This window comes from Pezoporus flaviventris, unplaced genomic scaffold, assembly GCF_033815535.1.
Source record: "Pezoporus flaviventris isolate CSIRO_AGI_PZ_B2104156 unplaced genomic scaffold, CSIRO_AGI_Pfla_v1 ptg000013l, whole genome shotgun sequence".
In the NCBI taxonomy this organism is placed as follows: domain Eukaryota; kingdom Metazoa; phylum Chordata; class Aves; order Psittaciformes; family Psittacidae; genus Pezoporus; species Pezoporus flaviventris.
In genome coordinates, this window is record NW_026892561.1 from 1,309,620 (window position 1) to 1,337,075 (window position 27,456).

The following is a 27,456-nucleotide window of genomic DNA, read 5'->3' on the forward strand; positions in this document are numbered from 1 at the left end:
GCTTTCCCCTGACTGGTAAAGTGACAAATTCATAATATAGATGAGACTTGACTGAAATTGGCCAGATGGTTCAAGTGTGATGCAGGGAAGAGCAAGCATGAGAGGGGAAGATGAGGGTTTCTGTTGCTTTACATATTCCCTCATACACCCAGGAAGTGTGTGCAGTGTTACTCTCGTTTCCTTGGGAAACCAGACTAAAAATAATGGCAAATAGGAAATAAACCCAATTCTGTTACTGTGTAGTGTGTTATAAGGGAAAAGTGTTATGCACATATCTGGATTACCAGGGTGTTTGAAGCTGTGATAACCCAGTTGTTAGTAACCATCATTTAGATGTGGGGTGTTTTTTTTAACATAAATAGGACTTATTTGAAGTATGTTGAATTAGGAAACTCATGAATAAATATTTTGACATAATCAGAATTATATGGCTAGAAATTGACCTACTTTGCATGACAGATGCTTGAGAATCCCCCAGCTAATAGCATACTAACCTGGCATAGCAATGCCCTATCTTATAATACACTAAGCTGCATACAGACATTAAATTATTAGATTGTTGGGGTTTTTTCATGGAGATTAGACACAGTTAATTTTGTTCGTAAATTAATAAGTTATAGGCAAGTTAGTGAGAAGGCATTGGGGTGCAGTCCAGAAGGATTTGTGTATCACTTGATCAATGTTTTCAGCGTGCTCTCATGAAATGCTATTAGAGGCAGAAATAACCAGAAAAGCTTGATGGTACCAGCAACTAAATAACTAGAGTATTACACCAAGTGGACAGGTCTTACGCTCTTCAGAAGAGAAGCACAACTGCAAGGGGAGTAATGGTGTTTTAAAAGTCTGACAATAATTTAATGTTATAAATAGAAGAGGTGTTTTCCTCCCTTGAGGCTGTTCTTTATGTCCGTGGTGATTTCAGGAGGCTGGTTTTTAGCTTCATGTCCTTAAAGTTAACATGGCAAGATTTTTGGACAAATAAAGTTAATGGAGAACTCTGCCCTTAGAATAAAAGCCTTTTCCTTTGAAGTTTATATGGGTTTTTCTTTGGAAATCATCTTCCTTTATTATTTTAAGAAACACAGGTGATGGAAGAGTTCAGGTGCACATTGCAGAGTATAATTTTCAGGCTTCATCAATTTTTGTTGTTTGGTTCTAGAAATAGCAGTGCTTTTATTCATGAAGTGCCATTGCTTTTTATTTTTAACATGAGAAAGGTTTCAGTGAAGAAAACCCTCCTCTCTTTTATTTAATTCCCGCAATGAGAAATAGCATCATATTCAGTTTCATTAGCTCCTTTATTCGCTCCCCAGTTTTCTCTGGTTTTGAAGAACTTCTGTAGATGAAGTCAGCTTTGTTCACACTTTTTTTTACCCAAGGTCTGCAGAGGAATGATTTTGCTCTCTTACAATGGACTCTTGTTGCCAAGAAGGTAGTAAAAAGGCATGTATAATCTTGGCAAGTAATGTGTTCTTTTTCAAGCCTTTAGAAAGGACAGACTGAGGCATCACTCCTACCCTCTATCTTGATTTACTCCAGCTGCTTAAAACTTCCTAGAACTAGGTTAAACCATCCTTTTAGCACTGGTATTTCCTCCCAAAAGGACATGATTCAGTAATCCTTGCAGTGCCCAGCTGCTAGACACAGACTTGGGGGCTGTAAGCAGAGACACTTTCAGGTACCGTTCATTTGGGGACAGATCTCCTCATTTCAGGTAACAAAGGCATCATTTTTATGTAAGTCATGTTTAGAGGGCAATTATTTGCAGCTGGGTAACTTGGGCTCTTTGGAATCATCACCAAGGGGCAAGGGCATTGGTGATTATTTGGCTGGATTAGCTATAGTCACCCTTTTCAAGAGCTGCTCTCCGGCTTGCGGAGTGTTTGGAAGGAGGGTTGTTAGCGATTGCTTTCTCGTTGCACTGTACCTTCCTGCTGTTCTTTAGGTGAATAGCTCTGAAATACTGGACTGGTGTGCAGGTGGCTCAGCAAATTTGTTGAAACCTGTAAAACTTTAGTAGCATTAAGCTCTCTGCTTTGGTCTTTTATCCTGTTTCCCCTCACGTAGCAACTGTCTCTTTGGATTCAAACGTTCTAACATAAACCATGGTGTAGTGTGAGGTGTCCCTGCCCATGGCAGGGGGCTTGGAACTAGATTATCTTAAGGTCCTTTCCAACCCAAGCCATTCTGTGATCCTATGATTCTAGGTTAGCTTCGGGGTTACTTGAGTCTTTGTGCCCTTACAGCTCAACCCGTTTATACCCAATGTCTTGAAGAAGTGTCCCAGCTTTTCCCAGTTGCTTAATTTCCTTTCCTCATACTTGAAGTAACCTGATGATCTTAAGGTCCTTTCCAACCCTAACTACTCTATGATTCTATGATGGGGTTTGTTGGAGGGGGGTTGTTGTATTTTATTACTTTTCTACTAATACCCTGTTTCATTCTGTTTCCTGGGTACCAGCCCAAACACTTTGACTCCTTGATGCCTGATCAACGTAGTTCCAGAAACAGACGAGTTACCCTGAAGTGCAAGGGATGTGCAAGCCCCAATTTCTTACCTCTGGAATTTGTTATGGCACAGGGGTGTTTCACTTCTTATTAACGCTTTGCCCAAGGGTGATTGCTGGCAGTAGTCTTTTCATTTTTGCCTCCTGCTGCCACTTTGACAATAGGAACGGCAGCAGGAGGCAACAATGAAAGGACCAGATTGAAAGAAGCACTTTGCCACTGTTGTAATTTTGAAATTGATGGCGTTTTTTAGCCCAAAGTCTCAGGAAAAAAGCTGCTTTCCTCTTTGCTTCCTATTGTTTCTCCAACAGAGAGAGACATTCTCTGATGTTGCAGAGGCAGTGGGAGGCCACAATGAAAATAATTTCCTTCCTGAAACATTGGATAACAAAATGTGAACAATTTCAGCAGGGAAATAGTGGCTTGGGGTTTTTTTTTTTTGTCGACTGCCATGTGGTGAATACTGGAATTTCCATTTGACCGTGGAAAATAAATAGCAGCTGCTTTTCTGATTGAATTAATGTGATTGTAGGATAATTTCTACAAATCTATTTACTGTGCGTTTTTAACACGCCTTTGAGGGAGGTTTACCTCTTCCTATGTGAGAATAAGGTGGGTACACAACTCCCTTCTGAGGCTACATGCTTCCTCTAATGTCATGGCCCTGGCACCAGCTTTTTTAAGCCAGAAACTTACGGGTCTGTACATTCAAGAACTGCATTTTTTACCAGCATCATCAAAATGGCTAAGAAATCCAGACGTAATTGTCAGTGACACGAATGCCATAGGAAGAAAGGTGCAGGGTGGTTCTGAAGCTGTGCTGTCACATTGGTGATGTACATGCTGTCACAGCACATTGTATGATGCAGCCTTTCTGGAGTCTTTGCTCAGCAGTATTGGGTCTTAAGTGTTGTTGGGGTTAAGTGAAGTGGGAGGTGAGGTGGGGTTGAGCTTCAGAGGAGGCCAAGTGGGAGGGCTTTTATGCTTCATTTGAGACTCATGTTCACCTTCTCTGCCCCATGGTTTGGTGTGACTTTATTTACAGCAGTGAACCAAATCAGCAGGTGACCAGCAGATTGAAGGAGGTGATCCTGCCCCTTTACTCTGCTCTCGTGAGACCTCACCTCGAGCATTGTGTGCAGTTCTGGTGTCCTCAACATAAAAAGGACATGGAACTGTTGGAACAAGTCCAGAGGAGGCCATGAGGATGAGCAGGGGCTGGAGCACCTCCTGTATGAAGATAGGCTGGAGAATAGAAGGCTGCGTGGAGACCTCCTAGCAGCCTTCCAGTATCTGAAGGGGGCCTATAGGGATGCTGGGGAGGGACTCTTCATTAGGGACTGTATTGACAGGACAAGGGGTAACGGGTTAAAACTTAAACAGGGGAAGTTTAGACTGGATATAAGGAAGGAGTTCTTTCCTGTTAGGGTGGTGAGGCACTGGAATGGGTTGCCTAGGGAAGCTGTGAATGCTCCATCCCTGGCAGTGTTCAAGGCCAGGTTGGACAGAGTCTTGGGTGAGATGGTTTAGTGTGAGGTGTCCCTGCCTGCATGGAACTGTTGAAACAAGTCCAGAGGAGGCCATGAGGATGATCAGGGGTTATGCAGAGCATAACCTTTTGTTAACTTCTCATTTTATAGTCCTGGAGAATTAACATTTCTCTTAAGACAGCACAAGAATTTGGCATTTGTATGAAGTGAACTGATTCTCCACCCTTTTTCTTTCTTGATACATAACAAAAACTAAACTCTTTGACAGACTCATCAACAGAATGTATTTGTAGGCTTTGAAGTGTAAATGGTGTATTTGTGTGTCTCAGCATGACTTTGAGGTGCCACGTGTAAGCGCACGCATATCTGTGTCCTGGATTAGTTTGTCTAATTAAAATTGTTCCTGAAAACTGCATACTTGAAGCCAGATACAGGTAGACACATTAAAGCAGCTTGATTTTTCTTTTCCTAAGTTCTGAGCACTTTTAGTTCTTGTAGGATTAAAGAGAGTCAGGGAATTCAGCAACTGCAGATCTTGTTGTGTGTTCACATAGGAAATAATTATTTAGATATTCATCTTTCCATGGTCGGTTTTTCTGGTGTTGGCTAAGTTTTCAGCTGCTTTATGGTGCTTCACAGTACTATAATGGAGCTTGGAAGGAAAGGCAATTCTGATTTGCTTTCTTCTTCCCCAGCAAGTTTTGGTTGGGAGATGACACATTCTGAGCTAATTTAGCAGCATCATTTGAACTGACCTCTTCCTGCTGCTTTGGAAGCCTTTTAGAGAGATGCTTGGCAGTGGATGGTGTCTACTGGCTAACCTATTAGGGCTGTTTTGCTTGGTCATGTTAGTGCAGCTGTAACAGGTCCGTTCGTTTTCAAAGTGGGCTTTTGTCATGCTCCGTCCAAATACAGTGCACATGTTAATGCCAATTAAAGATCACCGTAAAATCAATTGCCTTTTCTTAGTTGATTTTGTTTCAGAAGCAACCGATTTCATACTCACATATAGGCAAGTGGGTAAGGAATGAACTGTTTGATGACCGTGTTTTCCCAAGGGCTTTATTTACATGATATTTTGATGTCTGCTTGATTTAAACATTTACCCCAACATGAGGTTGTCATGATTTAAGCCCAGGCCGTAAACCAGAACCACTCAGTCTACTTCCCCCCCCCCCCCCCGGCACTTTCTTCCCTCCACTCCTGGAGTGATGGGAAAGAGAAGAGAAAAGAATGTAACTCCCACGGGTTGAGATAAGAGCAGCCCAGTAACTAAGGTATAACACAAATCACTGCTGCTACCACCAATAACAATAATGATAAGGGAAATAACAAGGGAAGAGAGTAAAACCGCTCACCACCCGCAGACCAATACCTCACCCTACCCAGCAGTGATCTAGCCCTTCCGGGTAACTGCTCCTAGTTTATATCCTGGCCATGACGTGCTGTGGTATGGAATACCTCTTTGGTCAGTTTGGGTCAGGTGTCCTGTCTCTGTTTCCTCCCAGCTTCCCCTCCTCCCTGGCAGAGCATGAGACTCACAAAGTCCTTGGTCAGAGTAAACGTTACTGAGCAGTAACTAAAAACATCGGTGTTATCAGCACTGTTCCCAGGCCAAAAGTCAAAACCACAGCACTGCACCAGCTACTAAGAAGGGGAAAAATGACTGCTGCTGCTGAACCCAGGAAAGAGGTGAACAGGGTTTGATAAACTCTCTTCTGTCTTTTAAAGAGTAGAATCCACAGATACCTGTCCTCTCCCTTCCTCTCTAGTTGTCCAGAAAACATCATTTTTAGTCTTAATCTCTAACAGCAGAAAACGCACCACTGAGTTTTCCTTGTTTCACTTTTGGTTGTTCCCTGGGGTTCACTGAACAAGGCTAGTACTCCAGAATGAAGTTTTATTATAGTGTCTCATTTCAATTCAAATCAGTGTAGAATTTGGGATTTTAGCCGCTTCTGCATCCAGCTTGTGAAAAAAGACACATTACAAAATGGCTTTTGAAGATTTATGAAGACTTGTATGGTACAGAGGCTGAAAGGAAGCTTAATTACATTCAGCTTTTGGTCATTTTTGTGTCTAAGGATGTGCCTGTATACTGTCATCTCAAAGACCATCTAAGAAAATAAAATTGATCGGTGAGCCTTCTGGCTAAAACTAAAATGAGTCCTTTGTCATCTGCCCGTGGAGCGTGTGCTCAGTCACTGCCATCTCCTGTGTGCTCCCCTAGACTCTCCATCACTGAGGTTTGTCCAAAATTCTAATCAAACTTCATTTTATACTGAGGCCTTCTCTGTAAATAATTGAATTCTTCTCTTGACATACTCACACAGACTTCTTTCTATCACACAGACTTCTTTGTATTATTAAGAAATAATATAATCTAGTCCATGCAACCGTTTGCTTCGGCGACAGTAAAATGTACATCTTGTTTTGTATTAGCTTGTGTAGAGTACAAAGCGTTAAGATAAAAACTTGGCAACTGCTGTCACCTTGTGAATGACATCTCTGCTCATAAAGCTCCGATCCAAGACAGCAAATAATATGGGAACGTCTTATTTACTTACATAGGAAACTCGGTTCTAAGAGTGGGGATGGGTAGGTGTCTTTGAGTACAGTAATTCACAGGCTAATAATGCCAGAAGCCATAAAATCTCTCAGTTGGAGGTTACTGTGAATAGCAGTGCTGAACAATTGGGAAGTACTGCTGAGATGATAGTCTGAATGATGATTGAGTTTTCCTGGAGAGCCCTTATCTGTGCTTAAAATTGTAGGTAATGTGTTTAAATTTAACCATAATAGAAGTTCATTGAGCCTTCAGAGTGGTTTCTGTGTCCCCTCTTTAAATGGTTTATCATTTTCCTTAGAAATATTCTTGGTCTTTACAGTGAAGAAAAATGCTTGTGTTGCTGTCAAAAGGAGCATTTTCCCTGCAGAAGGAGCAAGAGGACTGAAGGAACAGTGGGAAGGAGGGAGGTTCTCCCTCTAGCTCCTCATGCTAGGAGGCTTGCATGCTGCCTGACAGCACTCTTGGGCAAGCACGGCTCATAGGAAGACGCAGGGTTCTTGGCAGGAGGAGGCTTAAAAGGTAGTTGACTGAGGTTTTATGTACTTGTTCTGTGGCAGTATTACTTTGTCAATACATTAGACCCCAATAGGGTTCACCTGTTGACAGCAAGCTGCCTGTAGCTGGGTAAGCTAAAAGCATTCCAAACCATCTTGCAGACTTTTTAAGAGTTTCCCTATCAGTTGGTGAAAAAAGTTTGCATTCCGGTTGTACTCATATATTGCAATCAAGCTTTTGTGTAGGGTCCTATATAGGAAAGAGGTACTTACTCCCTGTAAGATTTTAGCATGCATTTTTAAGGGTGTAATCCACCCCTGTAAACAGATAGCATTTCACTACCCCAGTAGTTTTTTCAGTTGCTAGGAGCTAGCCTTTGTCAATCAAGTAAAGTGTGAAATCCAAAGTCCATCTTCATTTAAAAGTCAGCAGTGATTGTGAATGCACTCTGGTCAGTTCAGGTGAGTTATAGATCCTGAAATTAAACCCCCAAGTAACTCTCTTGTTAAAAATAGTTAAAAATGGCTAATTGCAAGAAACTGATTTGAGAACTATTGTTAGAGAAGGAGAATGCTAATAATAACACCAGAAGCAAATTGCGTGCACATACACTACTAGATACTGCTAAGCCAGGTTGGATGGGCCTTGAGCAAACTGCTCTAGTGGAAGGTGTCCCTGCCCATGGCATGGGGCTTGGAGCTAGATGGTCTTTCCAAACCAAACCCATGCTCCAGCCCTTTGTGTGATGGATACTTCCCATCCCTCTGTATTGGACTTGCAGTTTGGTGCTGTTTAGTTGCTGCTGTATGAAAGGTACATATAATTACGTGCTAATATTTTCTCTTTTACACCTGCTTATGTACTTTTTCCTTAAGGAAATCTGTAGTTGATTAAAATTACTGTGAATTTTCTTCAGATAATTGAGTCCAAATGAAGCTGCGCACCATGTGTGTACGCATATGTGCAAATACATAAAATTAAGGATGCATATATATGTGGGCATAGGGGTGAGTAAATGCACAGCTAATGGGAAATATCTTCCACTTAGCAATGGATTTAGTAATCTTCAGTGTGTGCAGCATCTTAGAGGTCATTGTGCATCGCAGTGTGTGTGCTATCAAAATGCTAATTGTCCCCATGAAGACTTGGGCTGTTTGTAAGTGCCTATGTGATTGTTTTTCAGGGCGGTGAGATAGAAGGAGGTGTTATTTCAGGTTTATAATTGGAATGTGTGATGGATACAACTTTGACAGTTTATTAGTTAGGAAAGGAACAAAAAAACACAGTGATGTGTTGTTCTTCAGTGAATTGATTGCCCAGAGCATGTTATTGACTTTGGTGGTAATATCGTTATATATTTTACAGTCATAAAATCAAGGAATTCAGATTATGCCCTGAGGGTTTCCCACATTTAAATAAAGGATATGGCCATTTCCAGGGCTATTGGTTTAGATCAGCTTCTATGAAGAATGCTTAGTGTGTTATAAGAACATACAGTAAAAGCAACAGTGTGCTTATTGCTGTGGTGCTTTGGTTTGTTTTCTTTTCCTAGTTATGAAATACGCTTACAGATCCCCTGGGAGAAGGAACAGCATTTGTTCGACATGTTGCCATGTTATACAACTTTAGCTTGGTGTACTCTTGGGCTAAGAGCCAAAATCAAGCGTAATCCTTGACTAGTACCAAGAGTGAGGATAAGTCTTCTTGAAACGCTTACCAAAATACCTAATGCCTAGGAAGAAAACCTTGCTTTGAGCTGCAGTCTGCAAAACTAAGAGCATTGTGTAGAACCAGATAACTTAATGCAAGCACAGTGCTCCCTCTTGATGTCCGAGATAAATGGCAGCCAGGGTGCTGCTGCGATGGTGATACCCTGGGAGCAACTCCCTAAGCGGCTGCAGTGACTCCTGCTGCTGGGTAAGGCCTGGGAGCATCCACCTCCAGCAGCAACTGGAGCTGTTCTGGCCTGGATCTTCCACAGGAGATTATATTCCTCTTGGACTGTTAACCTGTCACATCTTGGGATTGAATGTACTTGAAATACTTGGGTTGAGTACTTGGGGGATTTGTTTCCAGGTCTGTTTCTAGCTTGCTTGAGGGAATCTTCATCAAATTAAGCTATATTGCCTTAAATAAGGATTATTAACTTGAGCTAAAAAGCTTGTTTATGACTTCTACAGTAGCTGTAGCACGGTGGATAACCTTAAGGCTGATTACGATAAGCCTGTCTCTCTACTTTAGATGCAAGCTCAGAAGCACATTGCATCATCCAGCTCTGGGGATTTATTGTTCTCTTAAAAGACTGTGGAAGTCCAAGTGCAATGGCAGAACTTGGCAGCAAAGGTCGTGCTTTCCTGCTCGTGCAGGAGCAGTGGGTCCAGCTGGAACACGTACGGCTTAAAGGTGCACAGTTACATCTACAGAATACACTTATATGTATAGTTCAAGGGCCTCTGAGGATTATAAATCTGTGTGCTACAACACAACATTTCTTTGCCTGTGTCATCAGCAACACACTTTCTAATTGAAAGTGATCACCTTTGTAAACTGGATTTGTGTGATGCTGTCCATGGGGTTTTAACTTTTGCATTTTTTCCTGTGTTTGGGGCATGAGAATCATATAGTGTTTCGTTTTGTTGATAATCTTGTTCCATTTTGGACTGCACTGTGTTTTGAACAAGTGCTTGGGATATTTCTTTGCTTATGAAAAGCGATTTCTGGAAGCATTTTAGCAAACCATCAGAAAACACCCATTGGTCTTGGAGTTAAAAAAGGTTTAAACACAAAAAAATGAGTCTAGGGTCATTTTAGAATGGTCTTCTGAAGAAGAGCACTGGCAGATCCCCGTCTGTGCAGGGGATAGAGGACAATTGGGATGGGCATCAGCTGCTCGCCCAGGAGTGACTAGAGTGGTGTTCTCTAGTCAAGACATCCTAAAATGAGATCTCAGGGAAAGTGTTATGGAAAGAAGTGGTTGTTATTAAACCCATGCTTCTAATTTTGTTGTAGAGTATGGTCTAGTAATGATGTGAGACCTCAAGCTTCCGTTTCCCATAAAATCTTCTTAGCTGGTTTGTAATGTCCCCCTTCCTACCTTTGCAATGTTATTTGTAGTGTGAGGAAGGCAAGCTGAGAGCGAAAGCCCCAAGATGTGGCTTATCCAAATAAAACTGAGCTCTGTCAGTAAATGCCATCCCACATCCAGGATAATCCTCCTTCCCATAGGGTGGGACTGAGCAAGTGTAGTGGCAGGGGGTGGCTGGAGAGCTGGGTCTCCACTGACAAAGGCAGGAGCTGCAAAGAAGAAAAGATTGACTCCACTTATTATATGGAAGGAAAGAGGCAGAACTTTCCTGGGTGAGTTTCTGGCACAGGGACAGCTTTTAGGTCGAGTGTTATCATTCACCCTCCTTTGAAGCTGAAGAATTACAGCCTCATAATTCAGACATCTCTTATTTATGCCGTTTCAAACACAGAAAGCAGCTTGTTCAAGAACTGCCATTAAAACTGAAACTTCTTTGTTTCAATGATGAGGTGTTTATGAGAGTCTGGACTTGGAAGTGCCCAGTGTACAAATGAAGTATCACCCCGCATAAATCTCCCATCTCAGAGTGCTGACATGGACAGTGGGGCTGAGTGCACCCTCAGCAAGTTTGCTGATGACACCGAGCTGTGTGGTTCGGTTGATACCCTGGAGGGAAGGAATGCCATCCAGAGGGACCTTGACACGCTTGTGAGGTGGGCTGATGCCAACCTCATGAGGTTTAACCATGACAAGTGCAAGGTCCTACACCTGGGTGGGAGCAATCCCAGGCACAGCTACAGGTTGGGCAGAGAAGAGATTCAGAGCAGCCCAAGGAGAAGGACTTGGGGGTGTTGGTTGATGAGAAAATGAACATGAGCTGGCTTCAGTGTGTGCTTGCAGCCCAGAAACCAACCATATCCTGGGCTGCATCAAAAGGAGCGTGACCAGCAGGGCGAAGGAGGTGATCCTGCCCCTCCAGTCTGCTCTTGTGAGACCTCACCTGGAGCATTGTGTGCAGTTCTGGTGTCCTCAACATAAAAAGGACATGGAACTGTTGGAACAAGTCCAGAGAAGGGCCACGAGGATGATCAGAAGTTGGAGCAGGCTGACAGAAAGTTGAGGCTGTTCAGCCTGGAGAAGAGAAGGCTGCGTGGAGACCTCAGAGCAGCCTTCCAGTATCTGAAGGGGGCCTATAGGGATGCTGGGGAGGGACTCTTCATTAGGGACTGTAGTGATAGGACAAGGGGTAATGGGTTAAAACTTAAACAGGGGAAGTTTAGATTGGATATAAGGAGGAAATTCTTTCCTGTTGGGGTGGTGAGGCACTGGAATGGGTTGCCCAGGGAGGTTGTGAATGCTCCATCCTTGGCAGTGTTCAAGACCAGGTTGGACGAGGCCTTGGGTGATATGGTTTAGTGTGAGGTGTCCCTGCCCATGGCAGGGGGGTTGGAACTGGATGATCTTAAGGTCCTTTCCAACCCTAACGATTCTATGATTCTATCAGGGGGGAATCTGGATATACACTGAGAAATGGTGACTCTTGCAGGTGGCTGATTTATACTCTAGGGCAGTGTGTGTGTGTGCATCCTCTCTGCTTTTTCATAGGGTATATGCTTTAGGGTTTTACGGATGAATTTGTACTCTCTAATAACGTGCAGTTTCCACTGCAGTTTAAAATATCTACACCATTTTCATGTCGATGATTTTCCTATCCCAAGAGCACTTTATCTTATTTAATCTGGGTCATAATTGACATGGGACTTGTGCGTTAGGAAACGCAGCCATAAGTTGTGTTTGAATGGGCTATTAATGTCAAGGATTTAGTTACTGTGCAGCAAAATAGATCAGAGGTTGGGATAAGTATAAATATTCAAGTAAGTGATGAATGCAACGTCTCTGTCATGTCTTGGACCCAGGAAGCACTCCTGAACACTTACATGCTATTAGCTAACAGCTGCCTATGGCTGTAACAGAGACATAAGGTTGAGCATTGTTGTCAAGAAAGCTGTTGGAATTGGATTTTATTTACTAAAAATCAACAGGGTATCTTTGAGGCATATAAGACATATGGAAAAGTCCACTGTTAGTGTTGTACTTTGTTATAGCTCCAGATGTTTTCCCTCTTGCCCCACTCTAGAGGCTGAAAGTGGGAAATGGGTTTGCATTAGATTAGTAGGTGGTGCCAGCATCTGCCTTGGTATTGCCCTGGGAAGTGATATCAGCACTACTTCAAGTTTCTGATTTATCGTCTGTGTCTCATTAGGTTTGGGGGATTTTTAATAAATCACAGTGTAAAAGCATAAAGTTTCAATCCCGTTTCATTATTTTGAGGGAGCAGGAGTGAAAACAAATCAAGGAGACAGTTGGGTGGCTGCTGAACTATCACAGCAACACTTAACCAGTTCCCTTCTTTTAGGGGACTATAAATGAAGCATTAAAGCATTGCTTTGAGCTGACATTTTTCATTGAAAGAAATGGTACTTGTATGCTCAAACACACTCAAAGATCTCAGTATGCTTAAAATAGCTCTATTCTTCAGCATGCACTTAGTCCATCATCAGTTCACAGCATATGCTGTACTTGGGGGGAAGGAGAACCAAATGAGTATCTTCATTTGGAAGTAATCTTCCTTGATCATATATGCTTCTAGTTTTACTCATCATGGTGGTGTAAAATCGCAGTTCCATAGTTTTGAACCCAGTTTATTCATCCATTTGATGTGGGTGTAGTACCAGCAAAGTTGACCCAAGTGTCGGGTGGTGATAAAGGTGCTTTTAATAGAAATATCAACCAGGGTGGCTCTTTCCCCCTAAAGCTTCTGTAGTTCTGTGGATATTATTTGGTTGGTTACATATTGGCTTGCAATAATGTGCAGCTCGCTGCTGGTTTTTTGAGGTCCTAGCAAGAAATACCACAGACAGCTGCAAAATATATCTTTAATCACTTCTAGGAAGACTGATTCCCTAATTAACATACTTCCTCCATCTAAGACACAATATGAACTCTTCTGCAGGTACTGGGGGGGGAAAACGTCTTCCTGGCAGAAATGTCCTATTCATGGGTTGCTGTGGTGTTATCACTGTGTGGTTCAGGCTAGTCTGAACATTGTTATTTATGTACATTGGTGTCGTGGTTTAACTCCAGCCAGCAACTAAGCACCACACAGCTGCTCACTCACTCTTCCCCACACACCCGCCAGCAGGATGGGGGTAAGAGAACTGGAAAACACGTGGGTTAAGATAAGAACAGTTTAATAATGGAAATAAATGAATAACAATTCTAAAACCATAGAATGGTTTGGGTTGGAAGGGACCTTAAAGCTCACCCAGTTCCAACCCCTGCCACAGGCAGGGACCCCTTCCACTAGAGCAGCTTGCTTCAAGACCCTGTGTCCAACCTGGCCTTGAACACTGCCAGGGATGGGGCAGCCACAGCCTCTCTGGGCACCCTGTGCCAGCGCCTCAGCACCCTCATAGGGAAGAGCTTCTGCCTAAGGTCTAATCTAAATCTACCCTCTTTCAGTTTAAAACTATTCTCCCTTGTCCTGTCTACTAAATATCCTTGTCCAAAGCTCCTCTCCAGGATTTTTCCGTAGTCCCTTCAGGCACTGGAGCTGCTCTAAGGTCTCCCCTTCAGGAGCCTTCTCTTCTCCAGGCTGACCCAGCCCAGCTCTCTCAGCCTGGCTCCAGAGCAGAGCTGCTCCAGCCCTTGCAGCACCTCTGTGGCCTCCTCTGGACTTGCTTCAACAGCTCCAAGTCCCTCTCGTATTGTTGCCCCAGAGCTGGATGCAGGACTGCGAAGGGGGAGCCTCCCCAGAGCAGAATAGAGGGGAGAATCCCCTCCCTTGACCTGCTGGTCACATTTCTTCTGATGCAGCTTCTTTTGATTATTGTAATAAATGCAGCACACTTATGATAATGATGATGTTAATAATAATCTAACAATTGTAATTAAAAGGACAATAACAACAAAAAAAAAGAGATAAAAATAAACCCAAGAACAAATGATGTAAATGAAGAACAATTGCTCACCACTAACTGATGCCCAGGCACTCCCCAAGCAATGGCTGCTGGCCAGCTTTTCCTGTAGTTTATATGCTGAGCATGAGATCATATGGCATGGACTATATGTGGGGCCAGTTGGGGACAGCTGCCCCAGTTTTGTCCTGTCCCAACTTCTTGTGCACCCCCAGCCTACGCATTGATGGGAGGTGTGAACAGCACAAAAGACCTTGACTTTGTGCTCAGCAACAGCTAAAATACTCATGTATTTTACCAGCACAGATCCAAAATAGAGCCCTGTACCAGCTACCATGAGGAAAATTAACTCTATTCCAGCCGAGATCAGCACAAATGGCCTTATCACTGCAATGCTACCTTTTACCCCCCGATTGCTTATTTATTAAGAAACATCTTGTGCCTTCTTTTAAGCTTCTCAGGGTGAGGTGAGCCTGTGCGAGCTGACTTTGCTAGTTGTGTGTGTCTATAAGCAGAAAAACAAGAAGACGGTATTAATTGTAGGGGTTGAGAGCAGCAATATTCTATAGACAAATAATATCATTTGGTTTGCCATCATTCGAATGTTAATAGTGTTAACATTGCTGATAATGTTAGATAAATTGGTATACAAGGACATAGCATGTTTCTATTAGTCCTGTCTGCAAAATTAAGAATCCTCAAATGGATTGGGATTAAAACAACCCACCCAGATCAGAAGTTTTCAGATCCACGGGGTCTGATTCAGGCTTATCTCTTCTCTCTGTAAACCTAATTTGTGTGCAAATTTCGTGCCGGAGATTTTGTATGGCACCAATTCCACTGTGAATTCATTTGAGGTAGGAAGGCCAAGAGGTTGCATTGAACTAATTCTCTTCTAATTTTATTGCAATTTGCATGTTTAGGTGTTGAGGTAGGAGCTAAATCTAATTTGCCACTTAATTGTGAGTATTTATTCATTTCTTTTCCTTTGCACTCAAGTAAATTTCCTTGTTTCCCTCCTGTCTTTTCAGGCCAGGATCGCAGTGAAGCCACTTTAATAAAGAGGTTTAAAGGCGACGGTGTTCGATACAAAGCAAAACTGATTGGGATAGATGAGGTTTCTGCCGCACGAGGAGACAAGTTATGCCAAGACTCCATGATGAAGCTCAAGGTGCAGTGAAACATTTAATGTTTAATATGATGGAGTTAAGGAGAACAGCTTTCAGGTTGAACTTTTACTCATTCTCCTTTCATGACACTGGGTCTCACTCTGGTTAATTATGTATTGGAATCAACCAATTTTAAGTGAATTCCTGGCTGGTGTTGCTTATCCCAGTTTCATTTTCATACATTATCTCTGAGTTCAGTAGCTATTTGTGATTGACACCACTGCAATTTGTCCACACATGATAAACAACACATCTGTAAATTAAATAATTTTATTATGCAGAAGGGGAGGTTAACCACTATGAAGGAAAATGGTATATCAAAACATTTTATATGACAGTGCTAATCGACTGCAGCCCTGCTTTGAGCAGTATCTCCTGCTGGAACAGGCGGGAAGGGGTGAATATGGGCTGTAGGTAGCCTGGTGTAGAGGGGAACTGGTGTCCTCACTGGGAGGAGAACGTCTTGCATCTGTAATGACAGGGTTGGTGAGTTACAAAATCGGGAGCAGTGCACCGAGAGCACGGAGCATGAGAAGATAAAGAGGAGTCCCCAGAGTTTGGGGAAGAAACAGCAGTGACAAAGGCAGATTTTGAGCAGACTGTGAACTCAGAGAGAAGACAAGAGCCTGAAAGCACTAGTGATGTAGGAAGGTGGACTTTCTGGAGCCTGACAGACATCTCTCTCTGAGTCTTTTCTTACAACCCTCAAAAAGCATAAGAGCTCTCCATACGAAGCATCCTTTACGTCATCCTGGGACATGTGGAAGAGCTGGGGTCACTGAGAAGGAAAGGTTATGTTTTCCTTGACTGCAGTGTTGGTTTCCCATCCGCATTGCAGGGTTACAAGCTAGGTCTAGGAGTAAACCCAAACCCTCTGCATTTTTCTTCCTTCCAGTTCTCTCCCCAGCCCTCTGGCAGGAGAGCTGATGGATTTTCCATTGCTGATCTTTCCAGGAGGAGAAATCACTAAATGATATCTTTTACACTCCCAGCCAGCAGGGTTCCAGTCCCAGGGAACTGGGAGGAATAAATTATTCATGAAGAAACAGCAAAGGGTGACATACATCTTATGGTTCAACAATCTAAAAGCAAGATCTGGTAGATAATTTACAAATCAGTTACAAACATTTTATGGCAAGCAGAAGCTAATCTGCTCTAAAAGGTGCGCTGTTGGTGTGTCACATCTGCCACAATATTCCTATCTCTTAATTGTATACTGGCTATTTCTCATCATTTCCTAGTTCCTAGAAGCAATCTGGGAGAGTTGTCACTGTTCTGCACAAGCCTTTTTGTCTCTCTTCTCCAGGGATTACCAATTCCATCTCTTCCAGCTGCCTGATACCTGTCTGCACAGTGGCGAGATTGATCTAAACAGTACTGGGAGATGACTAAAACTATTAAGGGAAGGGAGCATTAGGAATTCATGTTTGTATGTAAGGCAGCGTGGCGTGAAGTTATGGGCTCTGGAAACACAGTGGTTTAAGCCAGCTGTAAAGTTTTGGGGTGCTTTTGGTAAATGACTGAATTTTTCCCTGGCTGTGTAATGTCTGTAAACTCACATAAAAGACATGCTGAAATTGCAGAGTACCAGAGAAAGGCTAATTATCTGTATTTACTAAAGCAATTGCTTACATTTCATCTTAGGATAGTATTATTGGGCAGGGCAGGCTCTTGAGAAGGTAGAAACAAGTTACTCTTATATGGGAGAATAATGCATGAGAAGCGTATCAACTTGCAAAGTAAAAGCCTGAGATCATGAAACCTACTAACCCTCAATACCAGTTTTAACAGTAGAAGTGCAGTTTGATTTTGAGAATAATATTTTTCTTCTGTGAAAAGCTCAATTTGCTTATTCCAGGTGAATGTGCCCGTGAAGCAAGCTAAAGTTGTTGGCATTTTTTACTTCCACTGCTTGTTGGTTTGTATTCTTTAAGAGAAGAAAGAAAACAAAACAGCTTGTAGCTGGGAAGAGTGTGTTAGGAATGACCTTCAGCTTCCTTCCATGAAAACAAATTTCATGGAGGATTACCTAGTGCAGGGGTTGGAAGCGGCAGCACATGAAATGCTCGCTGGGTAGCAGAAAGAGATGTGGTACCTTGAAAAAAGAGAGTAAGCCAGAAGTAAGGGGGGGGGGGACTGTTCCTGGAAAGCCCTGAAGGTTTCCTAGGGAAGTGGTGAATCATTCACAAGCAAACCTTTGTGCTGTGCCGTGGCATCTGGAAGAGTAATGAAACCGACCCAACTGTTCTTTGTTTCAATAGGGAATCGTCGCCGCGGCTCGTTCGAAAGGAGAGCATAAACAGAAAGTCTTCTTAACAGTCTCCTTTGGGGGAATCAAAATCTTCGATGAGAAGACAGGGGTAAGTAAAATAACCGGGTGATGGGACAACACTGAATCTTTTCAGGGGTGTTTCTTGAAAAGCATTTCCTTGCTGGGCAGTAATACCTCACTGGTGTAAAGCACACCTTTATAAAGGGTTATCATATATCACAGCGAGCTGTTAGATGGCTGAGGTGTGAAGTGCAGCGTGGGGACACGGTTTATTGTAAAGCCTTGTGCTGGGTATTTCTGCAGAACCACTTGAGTACATAGATGATGCTCCTTAGGTGCATAAACACTCCCAGCTCTGAGTGCAGAAAGTGGCAAGAGAGGGTTTGTTTTCCTTCTGCCAGATAAATAATTGCTTCTTGGAAATACCAGCCCGCTGTTTGTAGGGGACTTTAGCAGTCCATGGTACAGACTGGCATCAGTGCCTGTATGGGTTTTCTTATCCAGCCTGGGCCCAACCACAGCCATCCTCTGGACGCTGCTTAAACCTCCTTGGTAATACAGGTCAAGTGATTTTTGAGAATCTAATGACAAGAGATCAGTATTAGAGGCTAGAATTGCCTTGGATTGGGCTCCTTGTGTCATTAGAAGTGAGGGCAAGAGAACAAGTTGGAACAGGGAGCTGCAGACAACTGCAGGAGACTGAAGCTTGTTTTCCCCACTGATGTCTGAGACAGAGAGAGAAAGGAAAGGCAATGAGAGCTGTGGGGCTGCTGGGAGCAGCACATACTTAGCTGGGATTGACCTGAAGATGTCGAGGGAAATCATGTATTTATTTCAGGTCTGTAATTCTACATGAATGCAGTTGTAGTCAACATAATGCAATATACTGATATGAACAGCAACGGCAGTCTCTGGTGGGGTACTCGGTGACCATAAGAATCAGTGCTTTTGTATTGTCAGTGGTAGAAAAAGTATATATTGCATGGAATTGGAGGTAAAACATAGTGGAAAGTTTGAGGTGGTTGCTTGAAGGTGCCAAGCAGCAACTCATCCAGCAGCATCTGATCGAGGAAGTTGCATTTATGCCTTATGCAGCTTTTGCCACAGCAATAGCATGTTTGCTTTTTTAAATTGCTCTGAAAGAAGAAACCTAAGCAAAATATTATACTACTTAGATCTAAAGCAACAACACACAAACTGCTTTAATCCTAATTAAGAAGATCTTTACAGCAGTTTAAGCTCTGCCTTGAATTTTAAAAAGCTCTTGATTTAATCTTTTGAAAGAATAACTGTTTAAGATGATGTCAGAAATAAGACCCTACTGATGGTAGATGAAATTATCCTACGCCAGTTAATTTATATTATTAGAAAATCAATGTCATTGAGCTCACTGATACATAATACGAGTACTTAGTAATGAAAAGCTCATTTGGAATGTGTTGTGTACAGCATGTGTAAAGTGTTCATAGAAAAGCAGTGTTTAAGAGAGCATTGCTGAGGTTACAGCCTGTGCTCGGAAACGTCAGATTGCTCTGAGGCCACAGTTGCTTTCCTAAGACTAAAGGCTTTTCTTGGACAAATAAAACAGAAGAAAAACTAATCCTTTTGTGCTTGTCTCTGAACGTTCCACAAACATTGGTTGTCTTTTCCATGAAATAAAGAGGGAAAAGGGTACTTGTTTTAGAAACAAGGGTATAATTTAGCCAAACTGCCTTTCCTGCAGCATCCTGCGCGCAGTCCTATATTCAACTGGTGAGGTGGGAACGTGAGAACAAGTCTTTTTCATTTCATAACTTTGACACTTTATGCTCTAAATCTGACGTGACCATATCATCTTTATAGTAGCTCTGTCACTCACTCACTGAGGCTTAGATTGAAACCTTTAAATCCACCTTCCAGACGCCTGCTCCTGAGCTGCCAGTGATGGACAGGAATATTGAGTTGTCCTTCTTGGATCCCTGATGGAGGGATGCAGGGATCTTTCAGCATCAGTTCTTACACATTGTTTTGGAAGCAGAATCGTGCTTTCCATGCCAAGGTCTTGAAGCGCAGGGTGCATGGATTCTTCTGCCAGTTCTTTACAACCACCATCCCTTCAGTTTTTTTCCTCAGCTTGGGTCTCTCCATGTCCCAGAGTATCACATCCTGGTCCTATTCTTCTCACAGTCTATCATCCAGCCTCTCTGCTTTGCTAACCTACAGTTGTCATCTCATTCCCGTTCTTGATGGTAGTCATGTACAGTCTTAACATACAAAATACAGTGGTTAACATCGGCAGTAGGCTGTGGACAGACTCCAGCAGTGTCTCTGGGCTCCCTGAGCCTACAGGAGCACTACTGAGGCAAGGTGCTTTCCAAAGCACAAGAGACAGATGTTTAGGGGTGATGCACTGTGTCTCAGCCGTATGTCTTTGACTCATCCTGGTGTAAAGCTAAGAGATGACAGCTGTTGTAGCAGGAAATGATAATGCCTGTGTAGTCTCACATTGATGTCTATGTGCTTAAGTGACCTCCAAAGAAAGTTGCAATCCTGTTATAATGTGGAGCCTCCTATCCTCCTATAAGGCAAAATAAGGATGATGTAATTAGGTGATGTAGGATACTGATAATCCCATCCTGAAGAAGCAACAACGAAAATCCCACAGAGTGGCAAACCTAGGGATGTACAATTGCTTAGCCTGGCTTTTTGGATGGGAAGGAAGCAAAAAGGGTTACAAAAAGGTCACGTTTTGCTCACACAGATTTTCTGATATTGGAGTTAAACTTAAGTGATTATAAAGTCTGAAGGCTGATGTTCACATTCATGCAACTGGGGGGAAAAAAATATGCCCTTATTAGGGAAAAGCCTGGATAATCTTGGATTTGCTTTCTCCTTTTACAGCTCTCCTTGCCCCCCACAATGCTTTCTCCCTTAGCTGTGTTGCCATGGTTTTGGAATTCCCAGAGGGATATTTTAGGCCAGAGCAGTCATTTGCTGTTTACTTGGGAAGATTATTTCTCTCTCTAGAGTGTCCTTTCTTAATTTTTATCGCTGGCTATTGCAGTCCTGTCTGCCACAATGTCAATCTGATGTGATAGAGAAAAAACGCTCAGGGTAAAAATGTAGGCTTCTGTATGTTTAGTATCTTAGGCTATTGTTGGATTTTAGTTTATCATAATAAAACCTCAATTTGTAGCTCAAAACTAGCAAATTTTTTAAAACTGGCAGTGTCATAACTGACATCATACAGGTGATTTAGGGGAATTGCTCCATAATTCATTGCAGATGAAAGGCTGTAGTTGGCTTACTACTAAAAATGATAAGGAAGGGTTTTCCCCTGGTATTTTATAGCTCCCTTTAATATGTTCCAGACCTAATATTCATCAAAAAATATTGATTTTAATAATGCTGTTATTCCAGCCGTCAGGAATTCTGCCCTTTGAGTACACTTGTCCATGAAGAAGATTAGGTTCAAGGTGGAATATCATTTGGGAAGAATTTATCTCACCAAGAAAAATACAAGAAGGGTTTGCTGTGAGTTTGCTCTGCAGATGCAATACCATTTAGTTCATCTATAGCACTGCAATAGGAATAATAACTCCTCTCGTACATTTCCTCATTCTATGCCATGGATCCATCTAAATAGAACCCTTCCTGCCACTTTTAAAACACTTGTCAGTGCATTTAGAATGGGATGGAAGGGCCCTGCTTAACAGAATTCACCTTGCAAGCCTGTAGGTTGTGTATATTGTCCTATAGCCTCACTCAGTAGCCTGCTTGCATAGGTAGGACCTCTTGAGAGTTAGAGTCGTTGAGCTGTTAAGAGTCCAAAGTTGTCTTTAACTTTACTAGCAGAATGTTTTCCTATTGTATGTCCAAAATTGTCATTGCACATGGGTTTCAACCCTGTTTTGTCTTATAAATGTACCTTTTTTATCTGCTGTCATTATGTTGGCCAGTCATCCCACTCACTTTCTCCAAAATGTTTGTTTCACCTGAAGGAATACATCTTATTTTTAACTTAAAAAGTCTATTACAATTATCACTAAACCAATGCTTTTTCTACCCAGGGCCACTTCAGAGATGTCATGGCTATATATTATATGAAAATACTTCTGTATTTATTCTGTCCTGTTCACCTTGGTTAGAACTCAAGCTGAAGTACATTCTTCGTTAATAGACTTTCATGAGCGTTCATTGATGTTTTCAAAAGCATGGTCTGTAGAAGGCAAAAAGGCAAATAGTTGCATTATTCTATATAATATTCTCCTTTTCAGGGTGGAACTTAGTGGTTAACCCCCCCCGTAACTCTGAATATAAAAGGATGTGCACAGTTTTGAAAGGACCATCGTTGTTCTTAGCTACTTATGAGTATTATTTTGTTAATCACACACATCAGGCTATCTCCCTGCGATAGCTTAGTAATGCTTCATTAGACATGCGTGACTAATATGGTCTCCACAAAGAGGCTGTAATTGTCTCATTGTTTATTTATGTACCAATAAATCTTTGTTTGCTGGAAGTTACTTTCCAAAAATGTATTTAAAAGTAACAATTAAATTCTATAAAATGCTTGGGAAAACCCCATTTTCTTCTACATTCATATAATAAGGTAGACTTTTAAACTCATGTTCTTTCTAATTGCAAACTCCTGTTGACTAATGGGAAACGCAGACACTATGAAAGAGAAAGAAGATGAAAGGCAAAAAACCTACTATTTGGCTTGAAGTAAAGAATTATTTCTGTTAAAGTAAAATCTTGCGTCAGCTCATGGATATGCAAATTGCCAGGATATACTGCAATATATAGCTTTCTATGAGCTATTGTTAGAGATTCATTATTATTAATTATTAATCTATATTCCATGTTTCTTAAAAAGCATGGAAGAGCTATAGCAGTATCTTATTTGTGAGAAATGCACTAAACAGCCATGTCCCCTGGTTTTCCTATTTTGTCCTATGCAACACCCCGAAACTGAGTTCCATTTGTGTTGTCTTATATACTTTGGAGGGGTTGGCTAGTTTTTCAGAGATGTTGACCCATATATTTATCAAAATACAGGGCTTGGGCACAGCCCGTGGGATTATGAAATATCTAGGAAGACTGTAAGTGTCTGGTTGGGTTACAGTCTTACATAGAAGTGTTGCAGTGTTTTATTCGTGCTTTATTAATTTTATCTGTAGCCATTTTCTTCAGGCTGTCAGTATGAAATCCACGAATGAAAACGTATGTATAAATACATACATTTCATGGTGACTGTATATTCTCATTCTTGTTATCTATCCCTTACTCTAACCTTTATTATCTTCGAGGAGGATTATGTGACTCTCATGGAGAACAGTTTACCTCCTTCAGAAGGTATTACTCAGTGAATAATAGCTCCTTGTTCCATGGAAGGGGAACCAGACCTTACCTGTAGTGTTTTGTACAAAACCAGATTAATTTGCCTTTTCATGCTGGCCACAGAACTAGTGGTTGATCTTCTGCTGTATCTTTTCATCATGTCCAAAGAAATGAAACAGGTAGTGGGGAGTTATAATCCTGCTGGCTTCAGATTATTCTCGTGCAGCGAGATAAAGTTATGGCTCTCTTATAGTCCAACCAATGGTTTAGGTGCCTGTATCTTGCCCATCTTCCTGACCCTTGAAGCTCTCTTGACCTTATAATGCACAGATTTCTCTAAAGTTGTTGCTAACGCTTCTGTAAAGCATTTTTGAGCTTGTTCTGAGACGTTATCAGGTTTGTGCCGATAACCCCAGGATTTGCTGCTCTCCTCCATTCGATGTGAATGATAGTGTTAATTCTGCTGATAGATTGCTAACAGGACAGCTAAACTTGGCTGAAAGGAGGTTTTAGCAAGATGAAAATTCTCACTGTTGGCAGAAGATGCCTCATGTAAAATGTACCAGGGGTACTCCTTGACTTTACTGGAAATCTGTTGGTTCTGGCATCTCTGACCAGAAATCGAGGTACGGTTATGGATCTGTAGTTACTCCTTGAAGCACATGTGCTGGAGCAGATGAAATGTCAAACTGTCAAGTCTCTATCATCGAGCGTCTCTGAATACTTAAAAATAGAAATAAAAGAAGGGATTAATTTTATCCACTCTCTACTCGCTCTGCAGGGAGCAGGAGAGATGATGTGATTAGTTCACTGAGTTTTTGTGCTTGCCAGAGCATAGTATTGGCCAGGAGACTGTTAATGGTCCCTGCTGGGGGCTCCTTCCAGCTCCAGGCCCAGAGGTTGGGTTTGTCCCTTCATTTCTTTGAAACTCATCTTCCTAAAGTTGGTGCTTGACTCTCTATGGTTGATCTGAGGCACCAAACTTTGTTAGCATCATTAACTTATCTGAACAAAGTCCTTCCCCCTGGTCTCCATTGCTCTTGTCTCTGGATTTTGCCCCTGTGTGTCTAATTTCTTGTTCTCACTCCCGCAGTTTCCATCAGGGATTTCCTGGGTGCTCGCTGTTCTTGATCTCTTTTTCTTCCTGCTAGGCTTTTTTATGAGAGTTACTTAATTCGCACATTTAAATTTGGTTATTGTGTCAAACCAAATGATGCCAGCCCTGACATCTCTTCAAATCTTGACCTGTCTCTCCAGCTCTCTCCGTACACATTTAGCCAGCAGTTCAAGCTTGACATGGCTAAACCAGGCCTTCTCATCCTGACTCCCACAGGTCTTTCTCTGACCTCCTTTTGGAACACTGAGGAAAATAATCAGCATCATCCATTACTCAGCCCTGTAAATTCAGCAGCCTTTTTGACTCAGGGTTGGTTTCGATTGTCACATGCAGAGTAACTTCAGATGTTGCAGATTCTTCTTAACTGTGGAATACTTCTTAACTGTGAAATACAGCATTTATTGTCATGCTTACAGTTTAAAAGCCAGTCCTGCCTCTCTTCATCTTGTGTCTCAATCGTTATCCTTTCCTTTGTCCTTCAAAAATACGACTTTTAGTTTTGAAATCCATCGTGACTGCCAAGATTGCTGTCTCAGCTTATTCTTTTGATCATGTCACACTTCCCTTTGCATTCCTATGCTGAATCTGCCTTCTGTATTTTATCAGCCTATTGCCCTACTCCTTTTTGGTTTTCCTAGAGTCTTCATGGCTGCCTTTACTGTTCATCAACTTAAAAGGAGCCATTCCACAGTACCAGCTTTCAACATTCATTTATTCAGTTTTCAAACAACCGACTCTGAGCCTCTCCCTATCCTGCCCATCACACTTTGGAGGAATTCTTTGTCCATTTTCATGCAGATCCCTTCAGATCCCTCCACGATGGAGGACATCTACCAGGGCAGTGAGTGAAGGACTTCTCCATGCCTGAGGGTTTATGAGGATGAGCTACTGCAGTCATGCACCTCAGCGATATCCCTAGGGGCACTGGGCCCTTAACTTTCAAAGACTGGAATTAAAATATAAAGTCTCTAGGATTACCTTTTAAGTTTTTTAATCAAAATTATATATTTATAGGAACTTTCTGTAAGAAGTGTTGGGTCTTGGACCATGCTGTGGACTTCAAAGGACTGCAGTGATAGAAACATTAGTGACATCTTAGTAACAATAATAAAGAACATACTGAGAAAGTCAAATTTTGCATGTTCCTTTGAAAATGGTGACATCTGGGACCATTCTTATGCGTTACATGAATTGGATTGCATTGTCCACAGCTTCTGCCTGCAAAAGATCCCTCTGGCCAACTGGCCGTCTTGCTCTTTTGCTTGACACTTTCCCATTTTTCTACTTGTAAATATGAATAGGAAGACATGGCATTTACTGTTCTGTATGCAATAAATATGTTTAATTAGAATATAGCAGAGCAAGGGACTTAAAAACCCCAGCTTATTACTCTTACAAGGTATTTATAGTCATCTGACACTTCAAAAGGGAGACAATACCATTTTATAAACAGCAGTTGAGAGTTAGCAAAACGTAAATGTCAGAAGAACCTACTTCAGTAATTACATCCCTTATTGACTATTGTAATTCATTTCTTATTGGCCTTCCAAACTGTGCCCTAGACAGTTTGGACGGTTCAGCATGCTCCACAGGGATTTTTAATAGCTACAGGCTCATAGAGATATGTTTTATGGACGTCCAGTTTGCTGTAGGAAGATCATAAAAACCTTATGTTTTGTAGAGGGTTTTTTTGGCACTGTGGGAAGAAAAAAGAACCCAAAAGCAAAACTCGGATGTGATTTTGCACGTTGTGAAGTCTGGGGGTTTTAAGATCTAGCACTGTGGTTTGATCCTTCTGTCTTTCCTCCTAACACTTGGCATACAGAGGAAGGCTGATACTTCTCTCCTTCCTTTCAGCTGGAAACGCTCTGATCTAGAGCTGTGTTCAGCTTTCTTGTAGTCAGTATTGTGATATTTCTGACACTAAAATACAATGAAGCCATTCCAGACTGGAATTATTTGTGAGGCTTCGTTGTAGTTGTATTTTTCAGTGTGAAAAGGGTAAAAAGTTGATTGCTTTTAAAGAGGCGGAAAATGAGATTTTATTGTTTTAGTGCTGGTCTCATTTGGCTGTATCTGGCCTCCTGTTGTTTAATCCAAGCACCCCAGGATGGATTTAAATACCACTGCATGCATTCTGTGTTACTGTATGGGGAATCTCACTAGGCGCATATTCCTAGTTACCGTTTAGCCTCCATTGCGTATGGGGTGGGTGTCTGTCTGTAGAGCCGTTGTAGTGAAAATTACTATGTGATTTTTGTCTATTTATAATGTTTGGTATGCTTAAACAGAATTTGGGGTGAATTGCACTGAAAAGTTGATAGTCAGCTTTTGGTTATAAAAATACTTGTTGTTCTGGATGCTGTTAAATAGCAGACCTGCGCTGTATCCCTCCAATGAGTTATTGTCCCAAGGTAGAAAACTCAAAGTATAGAGTTATATTGGGGGTCTTTGCCTAAAATCAGTATGTTTTGTGATTCATATTTAGAAATTAAGATATGAAAGCCACATTGTAGTCCCGCTGACTCCAGCGGAGCCATATTCCTTTTCTCCAGCTGCAATTTTGTCTTGGATAAGAGCACCTAAGATACCGAGTTGCTTGAGATGGGGGAGTTGCTTGCAAGTACTGCTGTTTTTAAGCTAAGTTAGTGCATTACACACTAGAAGCAAATTTCAGGTCTGTTTTCAGGACACACAGAATAGTAATGGCTGGATTTCAAACTGCTTGGGAAAGGTTTTAGCAAGAAAAATGCTGACATAATAACAGTGCAGGCAGCTGAGATGTGCTGAAACCTCCCTGGAGATCAGTGGGGGACCTTCAGCGGGTGCTGTAACAGAAGGTTACATCCCCCATTGAAATGTGCTGTTCCTTGCGCTTGGAGATGGCTGAGAAGCATTCCACCCCTGGTGTGCTGGTGATTTTCCTTCCTATTCAGTGCATTTTAGCTGGTAGGCTGCTCTGCAGTTTGCCATTTGCCCTGGTAATAGCAATACTACCGATGATGTTCCTGAATTCCTGTGCTAACTTGTAGGCTGTTAAACCTCCTCTGTTGCTGGGGTCAGATGCAGGGGAAACGGATGACCTTCACTGTCAGGGTAGTGGGAGAGGGAAACTACAGAAGGTTTACTGTTAAAGTTACCTGGAGTTTGCAGGATGATGGCGATAGGTCTCTTAGCAGTAAAATCAGTTTTGATTTGGATGATGTTCTGCCCTCAGGAACGTGTTTGTGTTCACAGGGTAGTTGGCAAGACCTTTGTTCAATCTGATGGTCCAGGGGGACAGGTAAATGTCTTTTCTTCCATTTAGTTTATGTAGTAAGTGGCCCCGTGGAAGGAGAAGAGGAAGGACAGTGGTTGCCACTGGATGCTCTTGTCAACGGTTATGAAGCACAAATCTCTGTTTTTATCCCTGTTTTTCAGTTGAATAAGTAATACATTTCAGATACCGATAGATCTTTGCTTAATATATAAATAACTGTGCATCAAAGTTGTCTTTCTAAATGAGATAATTG

The 27,456-nt window shown here is 41.9% G+C and overlaps 1 protein-coding gene across 11 annotated transcripts in view; it reads left to right on the forward strand.

Annotated features, from left to right (window-relative positions):
• Window positions 1–27,456, forward strand: part of DAB1 (DAB adaptor protein 1) — a 483,239-nt gene that overhangs the window by 400,508 nt on the left and 55,275 nt on the right. For all 11 annotated transcript variants that reach the window (XM_061451126.1, XM_061451125.1, XM_061451123.1 and 8 more), the window contains 2 exons: window positions 15,096–15,235; window positions 17,495–17,593. In XM_061451126.1, coding sequence (XP_061307110.1) covers window positions 15,096–15,235; window positions 17,495–17,593 — 239 coding nt within the window. The remainder of the gene's footprint in view (window positions 1–15,095; window positions 15,236–17,494; window positions 17,594–27,456) is intronic.